Source organism: Gouania willdenowi, chromosome 13 (assembly GCF_900634775.1).
Source record: "Gouania willdenowi chromosome 13, fGouWil2.1, whole genome shotgun sequence".
Lineage (NCBI taxonomy): Eukaryota > Metazoa > Chordata > Actinopteri > Blenniiformes > Gobiesocidae > Gouania > Gouania willdenowi.
The window spans coordinates 33,401,263-33,428,969 of NC_041056.1; the positions used below are offsets into that span (position 1 = coordinate 33,401,263).

At 40.9% G+C, this 27,707-nt stretch overlaps 1 protein-coding gene and 1 pseudogene across 4 annotated transcripts; one reads left to right on the top strand and one right to left on the bottom strand.

Moving 5' to 3' along the window:
* The first annotated feature begins 3,255 nt into the window (after window positions 1-3,255).
* Window positions 3,256-27,707, top strand: part of LOC114473981 (uncharacterized) — a 105,524-nt pseudogene continuing 81,072 nt past the window's right edge.
* Window positions 6,794-27,351, bottom strand: LOC114473960 (vascular endothelial zinc finger 1-like). Of its 4 annotated transcripts, XM_028463777.1 has the most exons (7): window positions 27,238-27,351; window positions 25,220-25,971; window positions 21,765-21,834; window positions 17,369-17,537; window positions 11,726-11,767; window positions 11,136-11,201; window positions 6,794-10,936 (listed from the first exon to the last, which is right to left on the bottom strand). In XM_028463777.1, the coding sequence occupies exons 1-7, from the start codon at window positions 27,268-27,270 to the stop codon at window positions 10,578-10,580; spliced, it is 1,491 nt and encodes a 496-aa protein (XP_028319578.1). In that variant the 5' UTR covers window positions 27,271-27,351; the 3' UTR covers window positions 6,794-10,577. The 4 variants fall into 4 exon arrangements, with proteins under 4 accessions (XP_028319578.1, XP_028319579.1, XP_028319580.1 ...); XM_028463778.1 differs by lacking the exon at window positions 11,726-11,767; XM_028463779.1 differs by lacking the exon at window positions 11,136-11,201.

Below are 27,707 nucleotides of genomic sequence, written 5' to 3' on the forward strand. Positions count from 1 at the left end.
TGAAGAGTCTGGCCTTTTGGGGGGCAGACGATCTAGCTCATTATTCAACACAACATTGAAATCACCACCCAGACTGATAAAGCTAATTGGGTATTTATTAATCCAAAAAGATATGCGGTTCTCTAGTTTAATGAACACATTTTTGATATCATTCTGGGAGTTGGAGGCATAAACATTAGCAATGACATAGTTTGTGTGATCTTTTTCCAATACTAAAATAATATAGTGGCCTGCCTTGTCCAGTTCTGAGTGTAGAATCTTTCCAATAAAACGTTTTTTCAAGATGCCTACACCCGCTGACCATTGACTTATGCATATTCACGAGTGGACCTGTCTATAGACAGGACACTGACTTCCTCCCCCGTACAGTGATGTTGGGCCAGAGGACGGAACACCCTCCTCCCACCGACTCCGTAGCCGAGCTGATGCTGCTTTATAAACACGAGAGCGTGAGGGCTGGGCGTTCTCCGGTTCATACATAGATTATAGAAAATACATACATAGCACTGCGCGAAATACGCTGAAATGCTCACTTTCATGGGCGTGTGTGTTTACATGTCAATCACGGCAGAGAGCTTCCTAGAAGCACAGCTTCTCCAGCTCAGTGCCGCGTCGAATTCGTCATCAAAGTGGGTACACATCATCAAATTGGAGCGAGTTGTTTGGGTTCGCCCTGCAGTAAGAAAGGAGCTAATCACCCTCTAACTAACGATTGAGGGAATCATTGAAAAAAAACACTTTGAGCATGTGTATGAAGCCCAAATAGCACTTTAATGATGTTTAAAGCACAGAAAAGTGGATTTAGCATAACATGGTCCTTTAAAGTACATACTTAACTCATTTAGTGCCAGCCATTTTCAGAATTTGTAACCCCCTCAGTGCCAGCCGTTTTTAAGTATTTTGACTGATTTTTAAACACCCACAGAATATTTTGTACAATGACAACCTGAATTCTTCTGAAAGATGAAAGTTTCTAATTTCATCAGAAAAAAAATATATTTCTAGCTTGTTTTGTTCTTTTGTAATCCGCAGTTGAATAGAGGCAAGTTTCACAGAAATCGCCAGTTTGTGACAAAAGCAGAGAAAAACGCCTCTTTCTGAAAAAATCTATTAGTGACTTTGAAGCATTTATTATTATTTTTGCTTAGGGACACCTCAACATTGTTTTCCTTCTATAAAACTACAAAAACAACACTGAGACTGGGCTTTTGATTGCAAAATTATTATTTTGCTATCTGGGTCAGAGGGAGTCTCTCCCCCGTCAATCTCCACACACGCAACTTCCTCCTTCTCCTGGACATGCCGAGTGTCACCACTTGCCCCGTTTTTTGATCGTTTTCTCTCACCATCGCCACACTCTCAATAGTCCACTTAGTTCCACACATGCTCTGGTCGAGTGTGGGCTGCTGTGAGCTGGTGGGAACTTCAGCATCAACTCTCGTAGTGCCATTTTCTGTCTTGTAAACTCCTTTCCTCTTCCTCTGAGGTCTGTCCATAACGGGTGATCTCTCCATTCAAAGGTGTGCTTCTACCACCTGTCACCTATTATTTTGCTATCTGGCTCACAATTGAATGTTTTGCTTACTGTATTTTGAGGAGGGCGCTGATCCTCGAGGAGGTGCGAGCAGGACTAGAGGAGAAGCGGGCCAGCCAGATGGTGGGAATGCGGCAGCAGGGAGCCTGGATGAGATGGGAGCAAGACCTGGAGCGTAGGATCACATGGACCGAGCTGTGGAAAGCTGAGCCCCACCGAATCAAATTCTTGATCCAGGCGGTTTATGACGTGCTGCCTAGCCCATCCAACCTTTGCATCTGGGGGAAGGCAGAGACACCGGCTTGCCCCCTCTGCCAGAGGAGAGGAACTTTGGAGCACATCCTCAGCTGCTGTTCGAAAGCCCTGGGTGAAGGGCGCTACCGCTGGAGACACGACCAGGTCCTTAAGGCAATAGCTAATTCCATCTGCTGCGGGATTAGCCACAGCAAGAGCCTTCGCCCAGTGAAGAAGAGCATCACTTTCGTCAGAGCTGGGGAAAAGGTTGCAGTGACCACCCAAAATACCTCCCCTGGCCTGTTGGCAACGGCGCGTGATTGGGAGCTAAAGGTTGACCTGAGGAAGCAACTAAAGTTCCCCGAAGAGGTCGCAAAAACAACTTTGAGGCCAGACATTGTGATTACTTCAGTAGCCACCAAGCAGGTAGTTCTTCTGGAGCTTACTGTGCCTTGGGAGGACCGAATGGAGGAGGCCCATGAGAGGAAGAGGGCTAAGTACTCCGAGCTAGTGGAGGAGTGCAGGAGCAATGGTTGGCGGGCAAGATGCCAACCCATCGAAGTAGGATGCAGAGGATTTGCGGGCCAGTCTCTCTGCAGGGCCTACAAGATGCTGGGTATTGCTGGAGCCAGCCAGCGAAAGGCCATCAAGTTGGCTACAGATGCTGCAGAAGTGGCATCAAGGTGGCTGTGGATCAGAAGAGGAGAGGAGTGGCACGTAGGGTAGCGCTACCTGGGCACAAGCTGGGGCTTGATCAACCCCAGTTGGGTCGCCTGGAGGAGGGGGTCTGATTGTTGAAAGACCCGAAACCCCCTGTGATCCCAGGTTACATCACTGATGATGTGTCCAGGGGCACCACAAGGTGTATTTGAGAACTGTTTTACTGGAACCACCAGTGACTACCAGGAATAGTCTGGTTGACGACCAAGTACAGATTGGTGACAGCTGGAGAGACAGTGGACAGCCCGGAAAGACGGCACCGGGGCAGTCAGGGGTAGCATCCCGAGCTGCATCTTCTGAGAGGAAGAAACCCACATCAAGCTACAGATCGACCTACAAGAGAGATACCCCCAGGGATTCCCGAGAGGGGGGGTCGAAGAGAATCCCATCGGACGGATCAAACGATAACGACACATAGCAATGGTAACACGACAACGACTATGGAATGTATATGTGGCAAGAGATGCAAGAACCGACATGGCCTGCGGATCCACCAGGCCAAGATGAAGTGTGTGCAAAAGGAGTCAGAGTCACAGCGCGCAGGAACTACGCCTGGTGAGACGCCGGAGGAGCCTGGCCCGGAGTCACCCCACAGTGCCCGGAGCCTCCATGTGACGCTGGCACCAGATGTGCATGGGACATCAGAACATCGTCGGGTGAAGTGGCCCCAAGCTAGCAAGGAGAAGGAGTGGCTCCAATTCGATGAAGTTGCAGACACCATTCTTGAAGCAACTGTTAAAGGGGAAGCTGAACGACGCCTCAAGGCGATGACGACAATCATCATCAGCTTAGCAGCAGAGAAGTTTGGGCTAGCAAAGAAACGAACAGTAAAGCTCCCCTACATCATGAACAACAGAGCTAGCAAGATACATAATCTCAGACAAGAACTAAAGAGATTAAAGCAGCAGTTCAAGGCAGCAAGTGAAGAGGAGAAGGAACCTCTTGCAGAGCTGCGCAGCATAATCCGCAAGAGGCTGATGACCTTGAGAAGGGCAGAGTGGCACAGGAGGAGGAGGAAAGAGAGGTCCAGGAAGTGAGCTGCCTTCCTTGCAAATCCGTTTGGGTTCACAAAGCAGCTGCTAGGACAGAAGCGCAGTGGCCAACTTATCTGCTCCAAAGCTGAGGTCGACCACTACCTCAAGGAGACCTACAGTGATTCCTGCAGAGAGCAAGACCTGGGCCCCTGCAGGTCCCTAATTGATCCACCTGCACCAACTTGGGATTTTAACGGGAAGGAGCCCGCTTGGAAGGAGATTCAGGAAGTGGTCAAAAGGGCCAGAGCGAGCTCTGCTCCGGGGCCCAGTGGAGTACCTTATAAGGTGTATAAGAACTGCCCCAGGCTACTCCACAGGCTTTGGAAGATCCTGAAGGTAATCTGGAGGAAGGGCAAAGTGGCTGACCAGTGGAGACAGGCAGAGGGTGTGTGGATCCCGAAGGAGGAAAAGTCACAGAACATCAACCAGTTCCGAGCCATCTCGCTGCTAAGTGTTGAAGGGAAGATCTTCTTCAGCCTCGTCTCTAGGCGACTGACAGACTTCCTCCTGAAAAACTCCTACATCGACACCTCGGTCCAGAAAGGAGGGATCCCAAAGGTTTACGGGTGTCTGGAGCACACAGGTGTGGTTGCCCAGCTCATCAGGGAAGCCAGAGAGAACAAGGGCGACCTGGCTGTGTTGTGGCTGGACCTTGCAAACGCCTATGGATCCATACCCCACAAGCTGGTCGAAGAGGCACTAAACAGGCACCACGTCCCAAAGAAGGTCAAAGATCTGATCCTGGACTACTATTCCAACTTTAGCCTGAGAGTCTCCTCTGGATCAACAACTTCAGACTGGCACAAACTCGGAAAGGGAATCATCACCGGATGCACAATTTCTGTCATCCTCTTTGCACTGTCCATGAACATGCTGGTTAAGTCTGCGGAAGTTCAGTGCAGGGGGCCCCTCAGTAAGTCCGGAGTTCGACAGCCACCAATCTGAGCCTTCATGGATGACTTGACGGTGACAACGACATCTGTCCCAGGCTGCAGGTGGATTCTAAGTGGCCTTGAGGAGTTGATCTCGTGGGCTCGTATGAGCTTTAAGCCAGCTAAGTCTAGGTCCCTCGTGCTGAAGAAAGGGAAGGTCACTGGCAAGTTTAGTTTCTCCCTTGGCACCACCAAGATTCCATCACTAACAGAGAAACCAGTGAAGAGCCTGGGAAAGGTGTTCAACTGTAGCCTGAGAGACGCAGCTTCCACACAATCAACGAATCAGGAGCTGGAGACCTGGTTGGCCGCGGTGGACAAGTCTGGCCTCCCTGGAAAGTTCAAGGCCTGGATTTACCAGCATGGCATTCTCCCTCGGATCCTCTGGCCCCTCTTGGTCTATGATTTCCCCATTTCAACAGTGGAAGGCTTCGAGATGAGGGTCAGCAGGTTTCTCCGCAGGTGGCTAGGACTGCCGCGAAGCCTGAGCAGCATTGCCCTATATGGGCAAAGCAACAAGCTGAAGCTCCCTATGAGCAGCCTAAGTGAAGAGTTCATGGTGACCCGGTCCAGGGAGCTGCTCCAATACCGGGAGTCTGCCTTGGGGTTGGGGTCGGTGGCAGGGTGTGCTAGGTCCTCGGCTCCTTGGGGCTTTCTCTGATGTATATGTGGGGGGCGGTGGCTGCCTCTTGGCTGGGCATCTTGGGGCGTCTGGGGGGCTGCTTGGCCGTGGGAAGGTAGCCTGGGGCTCCTTGGCCCTCGCTCTTTCTGCTGGCCTGGCTGCATCTTCGGGCCCGAGGAGGCGCCTGGGTTTGCAGTTGCAGTTTTTGCACATACATTGGTCTAGGACGCACTGGCATGCGGGATAAAACTCGTACTGGGCTTAACTTTAGACACGCTGATCCCAAATACCTGTTTTAGGTATTACCACTCACTACTTCCCTCTGTCCACAGCCACCACCATTATACCTAAGCTTCACACTGGTCACAAGATTGGCTTGATTACGCAACACAATAAGAACAATATACACAACTACAACTTCACATCTCACTCTCACTTTAAAAAAATCAACTCTTCCCCACCCTTTCCAGCCTTGAGTCTCTCCTACCTGTTTCCATTTTTTTTTTTTAAAATGAATTCAAAATCATATGTAATAAGTATCATTTTTGAAATTTTGGTGGGATTTTATTTTGAAACTACACATCAGAATGTTTTGAAACTTATAGGGTCACACCATGAGGTTGTGTACTACAACCCTGAAGTGGAATTGGACTGTAATAACAGGGCGTTTTCTTTAAATGTAATGTAATCCAAAATCACATTTACTTGGTCCCATATTTAAATCTTGTGTGGCATTTTATTTTGAAACTTGCTAGATGAATCTGAGTTACTTGCTCAGATTTTTTAATATCAGTCTGAAGTGAAATTAGTCTGTAGAATCAGTTTTTTTTTTAATATAGTGAAATATTAGCAAAATGTCACATTTTAGAGGGCAATAATTTTAAAATCCACATCTGACTTGCCTGCAATTTTCTGACTGTAACTCTGAGGTGGAGTATTATCAGTCTGAACTGAAGTTAGTTTGTCAAAACAGGGACTTTCATCTTAATGTGGATCTGAACTTGTGGGAATTATGATAATATTTGACTATGAAGTGGGCTTTTATTTTGAAATTCCACATCAGAAACTCTAGCTCCTGTTTATTTATTTATTTATGTTGGACCAATTATACACACAGATGAAATGTCATTGCCTCAATCTTCTAAGGCTTCAATGTAATCAGTATTAAAATGGTAATAATACTTCTGTAAATAATCAATAAATTAATTTCTTATATGCTCAATTAATTACTTAACTAATCACTTAATAAATTAATCAATCAATTAACAGACTGACTGACTGAATCCGTGTAAAATTGCAGACTGCCTTCATAAGTCTCTGCTTTTATTTTGAAGTCCGTCCTCCGACTGCATTACTGTAAAACCGTCAATAAACAGGCACCGCAAATTGGCTGGTGGCTAGAATCACCGAGGGTTTCGGAGTGGAGGCTGGCTTGACCGCAGTAAATTTCAGCTCATGTGCAGCATTAGCTTGAGCAACAAACTCGGCATTTCTACCTTGGAGACGATACCACGTTGCCACAAAAAACCAAATTTTATCTAAATCTGTCAGCCAAGGCAAATTTTTTCCTCTTGACCTTTGACCTCATGCGCAAGAACAGAACGAGATTTCCAAGAGTGTGAAAAGGCTTATTTGGACTAAGATACTAAAGACCAATACATAATTTAATTAACACAAAACATTGTCAGTATGGCACCACTAAAGGCAACACAGTCTGTTAGGTTTTCCAAGTTTAATAATAATTAAGGAATAGAGGAAAAAACAACAATTTTATACATGCAGAACATGTTTTGGCACAGAATTCCCCATGATTCGCTTCGTTGGGCAACTTAGAGGCACTTGGATACACACTGTAGGGACCGCAGCACTGCGCTCAGCCTCTTGGTTACCACAACTAAGGCTATGGAAAGCACAAAGTCCATTTATACTGACCTAAAGGAGTCCTGTGGAGGCGTACAATCACCTTTTATTTCTTTCTTTTATTTAGACAAATCTAAATAAAAGGCACATAAAAACATTGCGCATACATGTACATTCTTCTTCTTCATGGACATACATTCAGAAAATGTAGGAATGTTTTTACCTTTCTGCTAATCAGAAAGCCTAACCTTCTTATGTACAAAAATGACCATTGTTAATGCTCTAATACAAAAAGATTTGTAGAAAAGTTAATCTTTACCAGCTTGTGTCTGTCATCACACACATCGACTTCAACTAAAAGGTTTGTACAAATATATACATTTATTAGCCTTCATATGCCAAATTAATCGTACAGTCTGCACTAAATAAAAGTCTTCCAAATCATATTTGGCCACTTTGTTAATTTGCACTTTAAAATGTAGTCAAACAGAAACGTGGTACCTTCCCTCAGAGCCCACAGAAAACAATACTCCACAAATGACAGTTGGTTAAAAAAAGAAAAGAAAAACGAATGCCACAGCCAGTTTGGTTGTCAAACTGTGGGGCCAATCTAAACTAATGAAGGCGTGCTTTACAAAACTAGTTCATCACATAACCCTCAAAAAAAGAGGATACATCGTGCAAGCTTTGCAAAGTACTTCAGGCACATTTGTTTAGGGCCACCAGAGGAGGACAAATGACACTGCATACTTTAGTGTTCTTTTTAGATAAAGTTTCAAGTCTTCAATCAGTGACAATCACATTTACTGGACAAGCACAGTAATCCACAAGCAAGATGAGAAAAGATTGGAAAAATTATTTTCCAAGATAATATTCTTATCCACTTTTAATCCTCTCTTGGTTGACTCTGTTGGTACACACACAAATGGAAGTAAGTGATCCAACAAATGTGATCCAAATGTAAGTCTCCTTCAACCAACATGAAATCCTTTGTGCGCGCGCAACATTACTGTTAACTACAAAGACGCTTCACATCTACTCATCAAATAAACTAAAATATGTACACAACTGTATGCAGCCTTGGTCAAAAATCAAAAGGAGCAGACTCCAAAGATAATGACCTACTTTTCATCCTTTGCTGTAAATCTTTAATGAAGATGTATATACATCAAAAACAATATGCCACCAGTGTAAAACAATAAGTTCCCTTTTCCCCACAACCAAACTAGTCACTCCTCATTGACATCAATGGCCACCAATAAATGACAATGGCTGGTATAACAATCTTTGATGGAAGATACTCATCTTTTCAAACTGGGGACACCACCAAGGACCATTTCAACTTTAAAGGCAACATGCCTACTTACAGCCTAATACAACCCACTGATAAACAAGAGACATCAGTGTAGTTGATAGTAAGTACTGTAGCTGATGTTAATTTTGACTTTGCTAGATTGTAGAATGACAGGCTTTTTCTTCCAGGTAAATTGGCAAAAAAATAGTGTTTGATAAAAAAAAAAAAAAAAGATCAGTGCCATGTAAATAAAGACTTACATTTTAAGAGAACATTATTGGTAATATTCCTGAGTTGGATTGACATACAGTATGCATTCCTGTAGCTGTTGAGTCAATCCATGCAACTGTACACACCCAATCAAGGAAATTTAAAATTGAGCAAAGACTATTGGGCCACTGCTGATAACAGAAATTGACATAACAGAGAAATTTTTGTAAACATTTCCTTTTGGCCATCTATACATCAGCTTGTTTAGGAAACAACCCTCTGACATAACCCATCAGTTGTGCCTATCAGTGGGTGGCCAATGAGCCATCCTATACACACAAACACTGCATTTGAGGAAAATAAATGCTGGTTTTGTTTCACTTCAAAATGCATCCAAATATTTAAAAACGGTATACACATTTAACCCTACAAATGGTAAACAAACAAAAAAAAAGAAGTGTAAAATGACCAGAGCAAAAGACTTTCGGGCTAACTCAGGGGCTATAATAAAGTAGGCTAACCAAAACTTTTGCTAAAGCTTCAATGTATTTAAGTGGGTAAAAGTAGGGGTGTCTAGATCCGATATTGATATTGGTCCGATATCAGCCAGAAAACGAAAATCGGATTTTATCATACTGCATCTAAAATTTCCAATATATATTATATGAATTCAATTGTAGAATACTGTATATATTTTGTTGAAGGTTCAAATTTATGTAACAATTGGTTGATAATAAATGGGTCAGTTTTTCTCATACCTACAGTTGCCGACTATTGCTCTCTGTTTGAGTAACATCACTTGATAAATCCTTTCCTAACATTCCACAATACAAAATAAGTAATAAAAGTATGTATGATTTGTGCTGATATCGTATCAGATCGATATAATTATCGGCCACTACTCAAGGCTGCAATATCAGTATCGTATCGGGACATCCCTAGGTAAGAAGACAAGTAAAAAGATATACAGTAAAAAAACTAACTCGTAAGGGTTTGCCTGTCTCCAAAGTGTAGCGTTCACTACACAGCTTCATTGAACTGGCTCAAAATTAGCAGTCATTGGAAAACTAAGAACGAACCCCTTTAAAAAAAAACATAACCTAGATGAATACTGTAATGCAGCCGGAAACGTGAAAACTGTCCAATAATTCTTCTTTAAAAGTAAAGAAAATTTGGGAGGTGAACTGTCAGTAATCCACTCAAACAGTACAGACAATAAATGATGTCAGCACAAATCTACTGGTCAAACGGTGTTTTGGTGAAGCAAAATATCTACATAATATATCTTCTCTGAGGCAAAATGTGCAAACACAAGCTTAGCCAATAGGAATGACACTGATGTTTGACGTGTTTTTTTTTCCAATGTGAGAAAACATACGTCTTCAGATAAAACAACAGAAGGGATTTAGCTCAACCATACATTTTGTCATTTAACAGCCTAAATCTCATTTATGTTGATACAGTATATGCAACAATGAAACCTATAAGGAAAACAATGTCAAAAATGTCCATTGTAGTGATCAATGCTCACAAACTTGTCGAGTTTCCTGACTAACATTTTGTAAAACGTCCCAGCAGTTTGAAATTGTTTTAAATGCTATTACTAATTGTTAAAATAATCTTTGCCTGTATAAACTATAAATACAATATACATGTGTTAAAAATACTCAAGGTCACAGTGTTACCACAACATAAATGAAACATTGGCTAATACTTCAAGTGAAATGTGTATCGGCCATTTGGTAAGTACCGTAATGTGTTTGATATTGTGTTTTTTTATTACTTTGTAAAAATGTATTGATGATTTCTCAGATGCATCTTACCCCTAAAGTGGCCAACTATCCAATCATACAAGGTCTTAAGTTTATTTTTAAAACCAGAGGGAATCCAAAGTTTCTGCAGTCAGGCATTTGGAAAATGATTCATTCATATGTATCTATCTAAAAATAAAATACTATTGAAAAGGAATTATAATTGCCACCTTGTAATGAAAATCTTATAGGTGAGCCACTGTCACTAGGGTTCTCTGTATTACTTCCCATTATTTCATCTCATCAAGAACGATACTCCAACTAATTCATAGATACCATGTGTACAGTGATCTGTTTAAAACATTCTTAGTTGTTGCATACACTCTCTACCAAGGAGGGGGGGATGGCAGAACCTGTGACAAAAAAGGCATGCTGTCCACAGGCCTCATGGTGATGTTGATTGGCCCAGTTATATTCATGGGCATAGGGGTGGTGATAGCTACTGGGTGGGCAATGTTCATGTGCGCCGTTGTGGGAATGTTGACTGAGGCTAGATTCACAGGACCAGTGATGGTGACGGGATGCTGCAGGTTAACTGGTGTAATGTTGACAGCACTAGTGGCAATGTTCATCTGAGCTGCGATGGTGAGAGGATTGGCGTTACCACAACGATTGATAGCCGAGGTGATGGCTACAGGGTTAGTGACTGCCGTTGTTGTCGTTGAGTTGTGCACGTTGTTGGAATCTGCATTAGACAAGACAAAAGGAGAGGTTCAGAGCTAGTCAGCCTTGAAAAAAGTCTGTGCATCACCCTTTGAAAAGATGAAACAAACAGCACACTCCGCTTCTTTTCTGTTAAACTAGGTGACTGAAAATGCCAATACAAATCATTGCAAAAAACAAAAACAAAAAACAACTGAGGTGAAAATTTTGGAACAACGTACCTTTTAGAGAGCTGTCAATTAGGACTTGGAAGGAGTTATTTAAAATCTCTCCTACCGTCAACTCACCTGAGGGGTAAATTCAAAAAGCAGGATCAATAGACTAACACGCTGACTGTCTTGTTCTTATTCATGAAGTTCTTATGAACCTAAAAAACATAATCCAATCTAGTGTAAGCTTGTGGCTGGATGCACACTAGGTTAGGATTAACACTGTGGACTGGGTTGATCACTACTTCCATAATGCCCACGCTGTAAGTAACTGACTATGGGTCTTCTGGGTCACTTGAGGGCTGTTACCGAGTTTGCTCACAAGGCTGAGGCTCTTAATCCAGCCTAAGTCATGAGTAAAATAACCCAGGCTTTAAATCAGTTTATGTGCTTCCAGCCAACTTCTTAAGGTCCAGTTAGAAGGTAATTTCAATGATCTACTGATCCTGCTTCATGAAATTAAACCTATTTCTTCTCAGTTACACTAGTCCTCAGAAAACAAATACCTTTGTATCAACACAAATAGAATCAAATGGCCTTGTGTGCTCTGCAGAGGCAATAGTTCACTTCTAATGGAGTTCTACTACTCGCTACTGAATTACCTTTCTGTGGCCCTGAGTGGTTCCACTGCCAGTCACTTATGCCTATTCAGGAATACAGACACAATTGGGTTACATAGTCATAGGGCAGCTGCCCTGTCGTGTTGGATTGAACTTGAAATCGTAAGCATTAAAGGATTTAAGGGTCGCACTGAACATGAACTTTATTAGTTTAAGTCAAGTGGAACCTTAAAATTCTAAAACTTTAATAAGGATTTTTCCGACCTCACAAATGAAGGAATGAGAAAATTAAAAAAAAAAAAAAAATAATAATAATAATAATACAAAATCTTGATTATGAAAAGCAGCAATTAATAAAAAAATATTTTTTTCCAATTGAGCAGCATTTCAACAAGTGACATTAAGTCTTAATTTATTATTTTCTTTCCATGCAATTATTTTGATCCAACAAATGAAGATAAAGTGTATAGTTCAGGCTTTTCACATGAACTAATGATTGTTTAAATGGCTTAATATGCAACTGTTTTTAAAAATCATGAATCATCTGGTGGTGCATGTGGGCCTTAGCTTCTGTTGTTGAGATGGATCATATTTTTTTGTAATACATACAGCAAATTCTACTGTAATTTTAGTTAGTGTCAAGGCAATGTGTTGCTGATTACAATGAAGGCTTAAGCCACGTGTTGTGAACCACAATACAATTCCTAGTATTGTGGTTGAACGATGGCAAAGAGTCACTTACTCCAAAGTGATTTCAGTCACTAAAAATAGATTTTTTTAAAGGATTCAGGATGCACAATAAATATTAAATCAAAAAATTAATGAATGAAAGTTTCCAGATTAAAAAAAATAATTAATGGGTCTAAAAATGTAAACCAACACATTAACACAACCCTGCCCCCTTTACCCTTCAAATCCTCTTAGCCAGGACTGCTACAGAAAATGCTAATTTTTGATAAAAAAAAAAACAAACAAAAAAAAACATGTACTTAATGCTTGTCTGTGACACAATGATTCTGAGAGAAGGGGAGAGCATCTCCAAGTTGTTATTTGTGACCTAAAAATGACTAAAGGAATATGAAACAGCACTTGCACTGTAAAAACAAAGCCAGAAAGGATGTGGAGGAAGGACACAGACATTATAGAAATTGTAAAAGGCATCACAAATATTTCTGAGGCCAAACAAACAAGTGAGATGTAGTTTTATTTTGCAGGGATGTGTTCGGTCACCAATACTGAACTAACCTATTTTCTGTCAGGACATGCTTTGTAAATGTTGGTAAGCAACCCAGAAATCAAATCCCAATAAGCAAATAATAGACATGGAGGCATCCTTGTCATGTATCACTACCATTTAGTTATGCAAGTCTTGTTGTATAACCGTAAATAAAATCCACACAGCAACAAAACAGAGAAGACATTTAACATTGTGATATGCGCATCAGGTCCAGAAGAAACACTTGCTGCAGGAAAGAGGCAAAAAAACAACAAAAAACCCCCAGTAAAATCCTATTAGGCTGAACAATTAATTGCAATAGAAATAATATTGCAATATTATAAAACGCTATTTTTGAACTGCAAAGGCTGCAATTTGACTGGTCACATGATTTGCAAGCAAGCTGAACAGGCAGGGAGAAAAGTCATTGCAGCACAACGGCCACAGGCCCAACAGAGGCAGACACTTCACATCAGTTAAAAAACCTGCTCCAGTCGCTGCTCCAGAGAGGTTTCCGCGGTAGAGTCAGAATTTGGAAGTTGCGTTCATGGCTCTGAGCCTAAGTCTAAGCTAATGGGGGAAGCAGCATCGAGGCACTGCTTCTCTTTGTGCAGCGTGTACGCATCCGTGTCTGGGGCACGAGATGGTCGTCATACCGCCCAATCACCAGAGAGCACCGAGGGGGTGAATGGGCTCTAAACGATAAGCCAGAGCTGAGCGCCTGGTTGATGGAAGAACTTCCTGCTATCTGTCATTTTCATAATCTTTTGCATCTTTCCTCATGTCCCATTAGTAATTCCCTGCCAGAATCTGGGTAATAAATGAGGCCATGCTTTCATCCCTCTGAATGACACATTTCCCAGGGGTAAATTGAATCAGATAAACACTCTTGCAAATTTTTGCTTCGCTTGCCATTATCTTAACATAAGCCTAACCTATAAAAAGAGAACAATTTATGTAGAAGTCGAATATCGTTTAATATGGTAAATGGTATGTTGAAAAATGCACACAAAATGGTAGCATGTTAAATCACAATATTAGGGGGGGAAAAAAAATAATCGCAATTGGATTATTTTCCAAAATCACTCAGCCTTAATGTACACCATTGTTTTCTTGAGGGTGCACGATAATCTCCATTTTTTGGCTGATACACAACTGTTTCCTCAAACTTAATCAAATCTATCTGTGGGATACCCATCATGTAACATCTACAACAGCCAGTTAATCCAGTTTGGGAGTCCTCCATCATCATCTGAAGTCATGAGGCTCCAAGTATTTTTACCACAGTACTATTTTGGTAACTTAGGGTGCACACAAACTTGCAATCTGTATTATGCCTGAGCATATTTGGAATCTGAAGTCAAAATTGTCGCTTGTGTGAGCTTAACTGCTGTTCGGCTTTACCAGCAGAGTTGGGTTGAAAGAGGTCAGCCAAAGTACACTTGGTGGAGCATGCACAATAATGTACACAATGCACAAAGCATGGTGAATACATGCACCGTATGCAAGTTCTGATTATGCTTATAAATGGATCTAAACAACCTTCAGAGACTACAGCAGCATGATGGCTTATACTTCAATTACTTATAAACAAACTTTGCTCACAGTAAACATGGTGATGCTGCATTTAGTTGTTAAGCTGCAAAGAAGTGGAACAAACTGCCAGCAGAGCTGAAGTCAGCATCCAATGTGAACATTTTTAAATTAAAGTTAAAAGCACTCTTTTTCTCTGTTGTGTATGATTGAGAGGGAGATTTTTGGTCATGTTGTTGATGTAATGTGTTTGTTGATTTTAAATGATGTTCTTATAGATTTTAAGCTCTTGAATGTTTTCTGTTGCACTTTTTGATCATGTAAAGCACATTGAGTTGCCTTGTGTATGAAATGCGCTATACAAATAACTTTGCCTTGTCTTGCCTTTGCACCACGCATATGTCCTGTGGGAAGGTAACGGTGCAGGACAGCTGTGCTTCTGCACAGCATGACACAAATTTCAAATGTGAGCATGTCCTAAAATCTGTCACCGTGCTTAACACCACTAAAATAAAAATAGGTTTGCGGTTAGCTCAGCTGTTACAGATTGGCCAAACCTAGCTGCCACAGCTAAATGATGTAGTACAGGTTGTTTTCTTCTTAAAAATAGCAGTGATTCTATATTTGCTAATAAGTTGGGATATGTACCGTATTTTCCAGGCCGCATTCCAAGAATTTTGCAATTTTCTATGAACTCACCTCCTCATAGCCCCAAATCTGCTATCAGTCCATCTACAGCTTTTTATAATCGGTTTTTACTGTAACCAGGCTAATACACCGAGCCGTCTGTTCTTATTACCGTGTGCTCTATCAGCCTCAGAGAGTAGCGATAGCCTCAGGAGCAATCTCAACCGTAGTCGGGACTCTGAGTCAGAATCTGGACGCGATCGTTCCTGATCAAACCTAACCGGCTGAATGTTTTATGTATCCAGGCTGTTGCTCTGATGCTCCACTCACTTCTCCATCAGTCTCAGAGTCCAGAGCACTGATCGCTCCTGACAAACCTAATGTGGTAGTTTTGCAACTTTATGCCGATTGTTATTTCCTATTAAAGAAAGGAAGAGATGTCTTACATTTTAAACCTTATTGTACTTTTTATACGCTCTTCCCACCGTGAATGCATATGAACCAGCACCGCTCCCCCGCACAGAAACTTAAATTTATGATTAACATTTGCCTTTTATTTAGGCAAACACCTTATTTCAGGCAAAGAGAATAAACATGAATACTCAACAGATGTATGACCCTTGCTGTCACTCGTTCCGACGCAATTTCCCTCCACTAAGATGCTGTAGTGCCTCGTATGCAGGACAGCGTCCGAGTGGAGAGAAATTGCGTGGGAGCGAATGATAGTAACAATATCCGAAGCTCGTTTTTGAATGTTTAGTTCATAGCCAAGATCAGTGGCTGGGCCAGTTCATTCAGGGGTGACGGTTAGTAATAGAAAGTTCTACCTCGGACAGCCACTTCCACTGGACACTAGTGGTGCAACGGATCAAAAAACTCACGGTTCGGATCGTATCATGGTTTTGAGTCACGGATCGAATAATTTTTCGAGTCAGCAGAAAAAAAAAGAAAAATACAAGACAAATAACTTTGCTCTCCATTTATTTTGTAGAACACCTAGTGCAACGTTTTTCTACTCATTAAATACAAACAACATTTAACTTGAGGTGTCTATCCAATGCTTAAATAAAACTCTGAATCACATAAAAACAAACTAAAGGCAATATAAGGCATGACACCTTCATTCTTTAAACAGGCAAGTGTATGGGAAAAATAATTAAGGCATGACACCTTTTTAAACATGGAGAGTGAAAAAAAAAACAAAAAAAAAAAAAACATGGAGAGTGAATTAAAAACTAGCCTATGCCGACATCATCAAAAAAGAATAAAAGAAGGAAAAGAAAGCAATTGTAAAGAATGGCCTTCCGGACTAGAGCCGATATTTATTTAATAAGAGCCTTAAAAGACATGGATGGATGGAGGCATAAACATGACGACATTCACGCGGACTTATTACGCACACATGCACACAGAGCTGTTTCTTTCTCTCTCTTTCTCCCTCCCTGCGTGTGTGTGTCTCTCTCTCAAACTCTCACGCAATCACACACAGATACACGAACGCGCGAACCACACATGCGAGCGCGCGCACTAGGAGTTTTACTCACACACGGACGTCGCAAACGAAACAGGCTTCATCGAGGCATGCCGAACCGTGGAGAGAAATCTGTGCGGATCACAGCTCAATGATGATCTGTTGCACCACTACTGGACACGTGTCCCGACTTACTGAAAAAATACCATACAGAGTGCTACACCGTATCGGCAGCATACTAAACTTTAAATGAAAAAAAGTTGTGGTCTATAAGACGGAAAATACAGTACTCCAGGGTAAAGGACAAGGGTAGTAACATCTGGCCTTGGAGATGTACAGTATAAACCCCAATGCTTTTACAGTATTGACGGTTTTATTTGCTCCTTAGAAATTTTGTTACAAGTTTAACTAGTTATTTTTAACAAAAACCTGTCAACATGCAAAATATCACTTGATAAAAATAGGTTTAAGGTTAGCTCAGCTGTTAAAAATAGGCCAAAACTTAAAACACTGCTGCCACAGCTGAATGATGCAGCACAGGTTGTTTTTTTCTTTGAAATACCTCCCAGCTGCTATAGCAGTGCTTCGGTGTATGCTAATATATTTGGATATGTACCGTATTTCCCGGGCAATAGAACACACCGCTGTATTGGCGGCATTACAAGATGTTTTGCAATTTTCTAAAAAAAAAAAAAAAAAAAAATCTATGTGAAGGATGCTTCGTCATATAGGCTGCACTCTATTGGCTGATAAGGGGGCCCTTCAAATGACTTTTTTTTTTTAAACATACAGCAAAATAACCAAAAACTAAGATGGGGGGAAAAAAATAAAAACTTACCTTTATTGTTACATGGATTGCTGAAGGTGGCCTGGCCATGTGTTTTAAGATGACTTGTGATGTAGGCAGCACTTAACATTTTGCCACACACGGTGCATGTCACTTTCCCTTCATGTCGAATCATGTGAGAGCGAAGTCTGTCTTTGGTAGCAAAAGCAGAAGTACATGCCTATTAAGGATGATAGGAAAATGGGAAATTAATTGACTTATAAGTCCAGTTATATAATTTGAAAAAATGAAGTTTATATCACAATCTTTTACAGTTTCACCAGAGATGATAAAATAAACCAAAAAAAACACCTTCATTTTAGTAAATGTACTCTCTCTTGCCTTCTAGTAAATGACTTCTAGTGAAAGGTGAGCTAGTATAACGCACATTCGGGATGGGTGATAGACTTAGAAAATGTATCCCAATAATTTGTGGTATTTATCACAATAAATAAAACAATTCCCACCTCGAAAAGTAAAGATGTACCTTACAAACAAAAATTAAATTGAATACATCAACACTAGAATCCGTTTCGGTAATAGCATTTACACATTAAAAAAGGCTACAATAGCTGCTGACTCAAAGAGCTCATGGGCTGCTATTTTATGGAATATATTTGTGCATGTGGGTCACTCTATTAGTGTTATTGTATGCAATTCATTTATTTCCTTATTTATAATGAAATTCATTTGTAAAAAAAAAAAAAAAGAACTTCAATAGTGTTTTTACTGTTAAATAGAAACCACTGCTGCTGAATCTTTATTTTATATCTGATAAGTTACCTAAAGTTATGGTTGATAAATAGCTGTCTGATTTCCTTTAATTAAACCAGATCAGGCTTGATGATTTATTCATTAATTTACTGAGAGCAGTACTATGAAGATATTTTGGAGTTTCACATCACACAATCACAATAGTTACATTACTGTCTAATGGGGCCAGCTTTGTCTTGTGAACATGTGAAATATAATTAAAAATATTGCATTTCACAAGTTGGGACGGATGAATAGTGACATTAGTTTTATGCTAACATTTATTTCACACAACATGACATGTTAGGAAATCGGTGGCCCTTTGTGGTTTGATGATAATAGGCCGTATACTTTTTACCTGGTCTCTTCCTTTTATGAAGTTGTTAGCATTAGCTCTTAGCCCAGTGTTTTGTTTCAGTGGGATAGCTCAGCATGTTTTAGTCCATTTTCAAATTCATAATCGTTGCTGACAGCATGCATCTCTGTCAACGTGTTTGTAGGGGTTAAATGACTTCATAATTTTAACGATGTGTCTATTCATGCGGAAACATATCAATGTTTGTAATGTGCCTGTGTGCTTTCACTGTGCAAGGATGGCTGAGCGGTCAAAGTGCCTGACTCACAGCCTAATTTTAAAGGTCGACTTTAAGTGCACACTAGTTGGGTCGACGTCGACTAGTTGATGACGTCACCAAAAGCAGAAGCCGAGCTGAGTGGCAGCAGAGTGCAAAAAAGAAAAAAAAAAGAAAAAGGCAGCCGAGTGCCGCTACAAAAACAGCCCAAAAAAGTCTGAACGCTGAGGAAGCCTCGGGGATTACAGTTAACGTAGACTCACGGTAGGCGAAGCAGCAGTGTTCCTGGGTTTACTTGGCTTTTATAGCATGTTCTGTGTCCCAGGGGCTGGCGGTTGTGCCAAAGTCACAACACCGCCGGGGGATAAATGAAGCCGCAGGGGTTGGAACTGTCGACACCTGAGGTCATAGATTTTTTTGGGTCACAGATTTTGGCACAACAGCAGTCTTCCCCCGCTAACGGAGCCTCCGTCCTATGCTGCTGATATTTTTCCAGATCGCACTCGGCGATTGTTTCCATTTGTATAGGGGTCTATAGGATGAAGGAGGGACTTACAGTATATACATTAATGTCCACCGGCAGACCATAATAAAAAACTAGTTCGCTATTTTTATGAATTTCAAAAGAATCATACATAATAATAATAATATATTTTATTTGTATAGCGCTTTTACAGTGCTCAAAGACGCTTTACAGGCCTGGTGGATGGCTGGAGCCTGAGGCCTGGTGGATGGCTGGAGCCTGAGGCCTGGTGGATGGCTGGAGCCTGAGGCCTGGTGGATGGCTGGAGCCTGAGGCCTGGTGGATGGCTGGAGCCTGAAGTCTGGTGGATGGCTGGAGCCTGAAGTCTGGTGGATGGCTGGAGCCTGAAGTCTGGTGGATGGCTGGAGCCTGAAGTCTGGTGGATGGCTGGAGCCTGAAGTCTGGTGGATGGCTAGAGCCTGAAGTCTGGTGGATGGCTGGAGCCTGAAGTCTGGTGGATGGCTGGAACCTGAAGTCTGGTAGATGGCTAGAGCCTGAGGCCTGGTGGATGGCTAGAGCCTGAGGTCTGGTGGATGGCTAGAGCCTGAGGCCTGGTGGATGGCTAGAGCCTGAGGCCTGGTGGATGGCTAGAGCCTGAGGCCTGGTGGATGGCTAGAGCCTGAGGCCTGGTGGATGGCTGGAGCCTGAAGTCTGGTAGATGGCTAGAGCCTGAGGCCTGGTGGATGGCTAGAGCCTGAGGTCTGGTGGATGGCTAGAGCCTGAGGCCTGGTGGATGGCTAGAGCCTGAGGCCTGGTGGATGGCTAGAGCCTGAGGCCTGGTGGATGGCTAGAGCCTGAGGCCTGGTGGATGGCTGGAGCCTGAAGTCTGGTGGATGGCTGGAGCCTGAGGCCTGGTGGATGGCTGGAGCCTGAAGTCTGGTGGATGGCTGGAGCCTGAAGTCTGGTGGATGGCTGGAGCCTGAAGTCTGGTGGATGGCTGGAGCCTGAAGTCTGGTGGATGGCTGGAGCCTGAGGCCTGGTGGATGGCTGGAGCCTGAGGCCTGGAACTGTGCTGCATGCTGATTAGTCGCAGCAAACATTGATTTCTCAGAAACTCCGGATATCAGCTTTAAGGTAGGCTGACGTGAACAGCGCTGTATGTGTGTGAGGGGAAGTGTCAGAATGCGCCGCTGAGCTCGGGCGAGTGTGTCATGCACTTGCATACGTCATTAACAGTGTTTGGAATAACGGCGTTTAAAATAACGGCGTTTGTTTTTCAGTAATGGGGTAATCTAACGAATTACTTTTTACGCCGTTACAATGCCGTTGTCGTTACTGAACGTCAAATGCGGTGCGTTACATGCATTGATTGAATAAACTGTTATCCGAAAGCATCCCCGGCTTCTGACTCAGCTGTTGTGAGGAAGTGGGTTAAAAACAAGGTGAGCGATTATGATTGGCTTAGGCGGCGTCATGTTTCATGGTAGCCAATCGGAGCCAGTTTTTTTACACATGTGCCAGCAAGAGGAGGCGGGTTAAAAACAAGGTGAGCGATTATGATTGGCTAAGGCGACGTGCCAACGCACGCACACACACACACCAGATTGTATGGAGCAGCGGAGATGGTGAGCGTGGAGCAGTCCGATGAAAAGTTGACATTTTTAAGGTGACGATACAAACACTACTTTAAGTTAATTGTGGTCAAAGGCAAGAACGTGTATGTGAAGTGTTCATTATATCCAGGAGAGAAGACTTTGTCGACATCCGTTGTAAGCAACGCAAAATTAATGAAGCACCTCACGACACAACATCTAAAAAATGTGAATTATTTGACATAGAGCAACTTTTTTTTTTTTTTTAATAGTAACGCAAATAATTACTTTCCTTGGTAATGAGTTACTTTTATTATAGAGTAATTTAGTTACTAACGCAGTTACTTTTTTGAACAAGTAGTGAGTAACTATAACTAATTACTTTTTTAAAGTAACGTTCCCAACACTGGTCACCAATGGGAATTTATCGTTTCTATCGTGGGATGACATTCTTAACAGTGGGGATGTTTTTGACGATATATCATAAACGATAACATATCGCATATTCTTATGCACGTACTAAATTTCACTTCATTACACAGTTACATGAAGAGAGATAATGTATTTCTTCTTACCAAATTAATGTGTTATGATAAACCACAAAAAACTAAAAAATAAAAAAAAAGATTCCCATCAAAAATTAGATATACACAAGAGTAGTGTTCGGCCTGAAGCTAGGGCAAACCACATGGACCTGAAACAAAAGCCTTGCCATGTGTCTTACAATAAACATGGCCAACTGTCTTATTTGTCTCATCTCCCTCAAAGAAACACATAATTTGACAATCCTCATTCTACAGCAGTTGGCTTCTTCTATGTGCTGTTAGGTATACTATGCAGGGTCATGACTTATGTATAGTATATACATAAGGCATGACATATCTGTGGATATGAAGAAAGTGAAGTTGCAATTTTTTAAAATGGAAAAAGGTGAAAAACAAAACCAAAAAAAAAACCCAAATCTGTATGTACAATTGTATTAAGTAAAAGCTTAATGAAAAAAGGAATGGCTTTTTCATGTGGCTTACCGTTACTTGGCATTTAAATGGCCTCTCTGATGAATGGACATGTTTAACATGACAGCTGAGGTGATCCGGTCTGCAAAGAGATGTGAAGCCAAAAAGAGGTTAAAGGTTTTGATTTTGTTAGCGGAGCTAAATAACTGTTTCATAGTATATTTCTCAGGATACTGTCAGATTTCTTTAATACATTTTAAAATATATATTATCAATAATTTGGGGTAATGCTATTAGTGCTTGCAAATTTGGTAGAGCTTAGCTGAATATATTTTTCTTGCTATGCTTTGAAAGAACCAGTGATCGGGCAAGGCACCAAATATATAAGGATTGCCCAAAGGTAAAAGTACAGCAAAATTATCAGTCTTCTAGAGAACTTAGTGACAAAATGGGACCATACATGCGCCAAATTTCACTATGTTAAATGACCACAGAGGGAATAGTGTACAGGTCATTTAACTTTGTTGATTAGTACTCAATGACCAATACATGTTTCTTTAAGTCATTCACTGCCATTGACGCATATATGCATCAATTGTGTTTTTCAGCTGGGGTTGCAAGGAGACAATGTGACAGAGTTCTCCTGTAAATATCAGGCTTGTACTATGGTGTAGTGACCAACTGGAGGCATGTAGGTGGCAACAGCACACCTTTGGATTAGAGATTAGCCGTGATTAACACCACTGATGGGGAGGCACACACAGGGACAAACTTGGACTTGGAGGATGGCCAAAATACAGTAAGGGAAGCATACAACCTACAATAATAATAATAATTTTGCCATTAAAAGTCCGATCTCTGTGTTGTTTTATAGTAATAACCCAATGTGTAAGTGTCACTAAAGCAAAAAAAAAAAAAAGTCTCAAAATCAGACATTTTTTTTTTCACAAAAAAATCCTTTTTTTCTCAGCTATTTGTCAGAAACTGGCCTTTTGTGTAAAACTTACCTATATTCAACAGCTGATTACAGAAGAACGATACAAGTTAGAAACAAAAAAAAAAATTCGGATGAAAGTAGAGTCTATTCTTTCAGAATCTGGTGTCAGATTCTACATGGTCATAGTATAAAATATTCTGTGGGTCTTTAAAAATTAGTAAAAATGCTGTAAAATGGCTGGCAGCCAATGAGGAAATAACATTAAAAATGTTCACATTATGAGACCTTTAATTATTTTATTGAGAAATACTTTTGTAGTCATACAACCATTACTATTTTTTTTTTTTTTAAACTATTTGACGTTTTTTATTCAATACATTTTTAATATAAAAACGTTGCCATTGCATACTTTTAGCAGCAGGACTTTCCAATGAAATTAAGAAACTGAAGTGAACAAAATTATCTTTCTGCCTAACAGCTGGGTGTTACTTTCTAATTTTCCTAATACATCATTAATAATGAATATTATTTGCAAGAGACGCTTACATTTTAAAGGTATTGGAAAATATTACCCAACTTAATCACAGCATTGCACATACAAGAGCATAATAATTTAAGTAGCAGCAAACATTGCAATAGTAAGCGCTCGAAAGTATGGCTTTGCTTTTCAAAATGCAATGCAAATTACACCTGCTGCAACATTTCTGACAAAGTGCTAATAAAATTAAAGTGAGCACCCGCTTTACAATATTTTAACTTGTGCATTAAAAAAAAACCCTGCGTAGTTGTAGTTAAGGGTTTTCATGTTGAAGAAACTAATACGATGTTACAATACTAACAGTTGGATGTTTCTTTTTAGTATATTTGTTAAATTTATATATTGAGAAATAAAAGTTAAATTGAAAATGTTTAATATTTTATTATTCAGCGTTTATTACCACTAACACATACTTAAAGCTGTACTACCTAATTCTTGAACCATGACAGAGGGGCATGGCTGAATTTGAACCGTAAATCCCGTCCCCCAGTCTGATAATCCCTCCCAGTCTGCTCCTCTCACTAGATCATACTGTATTCCTAAGAAAAATGCTTCACAGTGCAAGTGTGAACGTGACCTGTGTGCGCCAACGCGTTCAGTTGTTGACATTTCCAAATACCTTCCTAGTAGGAAGCTGAAAGGATCTGTGTCGAGCTAGGACATACATATCTTAATGCCCGTCAGGCTCGGCTAGGGTTCGGTCACTGCTTTGTCGGTCACAACAATGCGGCTTGTTCCGAAAGTCAAGACAATCAAACCGGCAGCCAAACAGGCATCCACACATTTCAACCAATACAGTACCGGAACCTGGGTCCTGTACCAATTTTTGGAACTTTTTTGTGTTTAATTAATAAATGCTATTTCTCAATATAAACTTTAATATGTCAATCACTGCCCTGATAAAGGCCAGTTAGGCTGAGACATGTTAGCATGTTTTTTTTAATTATTCTGTAGCCCACATGGAATAAAGGCTTTTTAACAAAATTCCCTGAGTGCCTCAAATCTTCTCAAAAAATAAACTAATGAATCAAAACTACAACTATCTGTACTTTAACATAACATTTGTTTTATTCAACATGAAAACCCTTAACTAAAACTATGCAGTGTTTTTTTTCCTTAGTGCACAGATTATAAGCCAGCTCTACATGACACTCAGCCTTTTGCCGGGAGAAGGCTCTCCTTGGCTTTTGAGGGAGTCACCATTGCAGCGCTCACTTTAACTTTAGGGCAGGTTGACATTGGGTCCAGTGGACCTGTAAATGAAAACAAGCATTTACATTGATGTTACAAAGTACAAGGAAATAAGCTGATTATGATAACTAATACTAAACTAATGTCAACTCAAACACGAGGCTTATATACCTGAAGCAGGTGACAATGATGCCTCACTTGCATCGTCATTGTTGCCGATGCTGCATCACCAAATGTTAAGGCTATTTCTTCTCCCATTTTGCTGTCTGCAGACGAGTCCCAAACGTGTTGTGACCAGGTGTTTTCTTAATCTAAAGTATTCCCACCACTACCATTGCACTTCATGTCACAAATATTACAGTGAGTTTAATCTACACAGAATTTTGTAAAGCGGAGCCATACTTTCGGTTGCTTTCTATCTGCAATCCTTACTAAACCTGCTGCCACTTAAGTCATTATGTTCTTGCGCGTGCAGTGCTGCTTGGAAAATCGGCTATTATTTACCAAAACATGGTACCGTTTGATTTTACTTGAATCGGTAGCAGGTAGTACCAACGGAATTTAATCAGTATCTAAAGAAAGTACCAAATTCGGTACCAATCCCTACACACAGGCAATACAAACAATTTTGACACAGTTGATAAGGATACTCTATCTGTTTGATAAAACAAGTGCTGAAAAGATGTAATTGAAGGAGTCGCTTGCAAAAAACATGATCCCAATGGATGAGTTTAAATCGTCTATCGCCATTTTGAGGAAAAATATTAAGATATGAATTTTGATCCATATCGCACAGCCCTACTTCTAAAAATTAAGGATGAGAACAACAAACTCGACATAGAAAAGATTTGGGTCACATACCTGGAGAAGCCTTTCCCACACACAGAGCAGATGTAAGGCTTATGGACTCCACCATCATGAGAGCGTACATGGTATGTCATGCGGTCCTTCCTCTTAAACCTCTGTTGGCAAATGGGACATTCAAATGGCTTCTCGTCAGAGTGAGAGAGCTTGTGGCGGTTGAGGTGATACACATCCCTAAAAGCTTTGCCACACATGTCACACCCGTGATTTTTTTTCACCGGCTTGGGGGGTTTCTTAGGAGTGCTTTGCTGTTGGTTTTGCATTGGTGTCATAACGCTTGTGTGGGTGGACGTTGATGTTGTAGCTGTGGTAAGGATTCCAGCAACAGTAGTAATATATGATACATTTCCACTATTCTCATGTGGTACAGTAGATATAAGTGGCACCATGGTGGGGGCAGTCTGTGTCTTCTTTGGCCTCGAAACCATCTTAATGCCAGTGTGACACGACTCATGCCGGCGCAGATGATAACTGTCCCGAAAAGCCTTGTTGCAGTAGCTACAAATAAAAGGAGTCTTTGATTTTGGCTCTTTTTTAACCACAGCAACCGGAGACCTAACACCGTTTCCTCCTCCAGTTCCACTGACTACATTGTCTTTCAGAAGCTCCGCAGCACTGACAGCTGGTTTCTGGTCCAAAATGATTGGCAGCACTGGCTTTTGATCAGGTGGCTCAGTCCCAGAGTTAAGCAACGGCAAGAGGCTGTTGCCAGAAACTTGGTGCTGGTGATGCAAAGCATCATTGGCCTGCTGCAATGAAAAATGAGAAATCAATGTAAAGCAATTTAGGACTTAAATAATTTAAAACAAAAATAATCTGACACATATCAGTTCATATTGTTTGATATGCTTTGGTTCCCCAAAAAGACAAAGTACCATACATACAGATTGACCAAACATCCAAACGTAATGAGGGTAGTACAGAGAAATGTTAATTTTTAAAGGAAATTGGCTTTGGAGGGAAAAAACAAAAAATCTAACAACTGTGTGTGCGTTATTACAAATATATAATCGCCCCAGGCCTGTTCCAAGAAATCAAATGCTGATATGGTGTACTTATCATATCAGCATTTGATTAAGATGCAGATTTGATGGCTTAATCTGAAATGACAAAAAAATATTGTTCTGACCATCTTTCTTTTTCTTCATACAGATTCTTTCTCTCTGTAAGAACAGGATGTGTACACAATTCCTTTCCCAGTCGATTTGATTGATTGAGAGAAAAAATTTAAGCCTGCTCAGTTTTCTATTACAAAGATAGTATACATGATTTGTCACTCAAACCTCAAGTATGAACACGAAGGTAAAATGTACACCACTTTAATCGGAAATATTTTACCAGTCAATATCTTAACATATATTGCACCAAAGCCGCCAAGATTCATGAGAGTATTAAAAAAAACCTTGAGCAATGCAGCAAAAAGCAATCGAAAACGGCTCAAAGACACTATAACTTTAGTGTCTGGTGTATGCTAAAACCCCTGTTCATTGGTAGAAATTAAATAGCAAAGAGACACTTCTTTTCCCAATTTTTTTTCCAGCGGCCTAATTTGTTAACTTTTGCACAAAACTCCAGATCGTGCACATGTGGCTCTGAAGGTTGCCTAGTAATTGGTGGATGTGTGTGATTAGCAGCATGCTGGCATCAGCAGCTCATAGGTAGAGCGCGGGATTCTGCCACAGTGAAAGCTTTAACTTCTAAGGTTTGTCTCTGCTTCTGTAAGCATAAACCTCACACATCCACGGAACAATCTGCATACCGTTTACAGAACAAAAACAGCCAGAGTGGATACAACACAACTATTCACAGTCAGAGGTCCTTTGTCAGATAAAGCTAGTTAGCACTGTGCTAATGAACCCACACAACAGACTCAGCTAGCAGGCTACCGCTAACACCTATGATTTGCTCGACCAACCGCGCTTCATGTCGCAAAGTGAGAAAGGCTATCAAACTCAGATGCACGGACAAACTCGTCCATACACTTTCTCGGTATCCCACTGTTCGGCCACACTTACTTGGAATAAGAAAGTACTCCAGCTCGCTTCCATTACAGCACTCTAGCTGAACTCTGCAGGAGACCGAGCAGGAACACAACAAAAAAGCGGCCCAACATGGCAGCTACTACTTCCTGTTCCCCATTTCCGTCAGTAACGGTGACCAAAAATAATAATAAAAAATAAAATAACTATACAATTCTGTGAGATTTGTCGTTCATCAGACACGGCCAGATTAAACATACATGTCTTTGCGTACAACAGTTATGAAAGACAGGGTTAGTGGATATTTTTTGTACTGAATATAATCTTTTGCTAACATTTTTTTTTTTGTTGTTATTTTATTTTTCCAAACATGTTCTGTAAACGAAATAAGTAAACCCACTACTGCCATGGTTGAGAGGTTTGACTTTGAATAAACTTATAGATAACCTAAATTAAATTATGGGGCCGGGGTTAAGGGGGGGGCAGCATACAGCAGACGTATAATT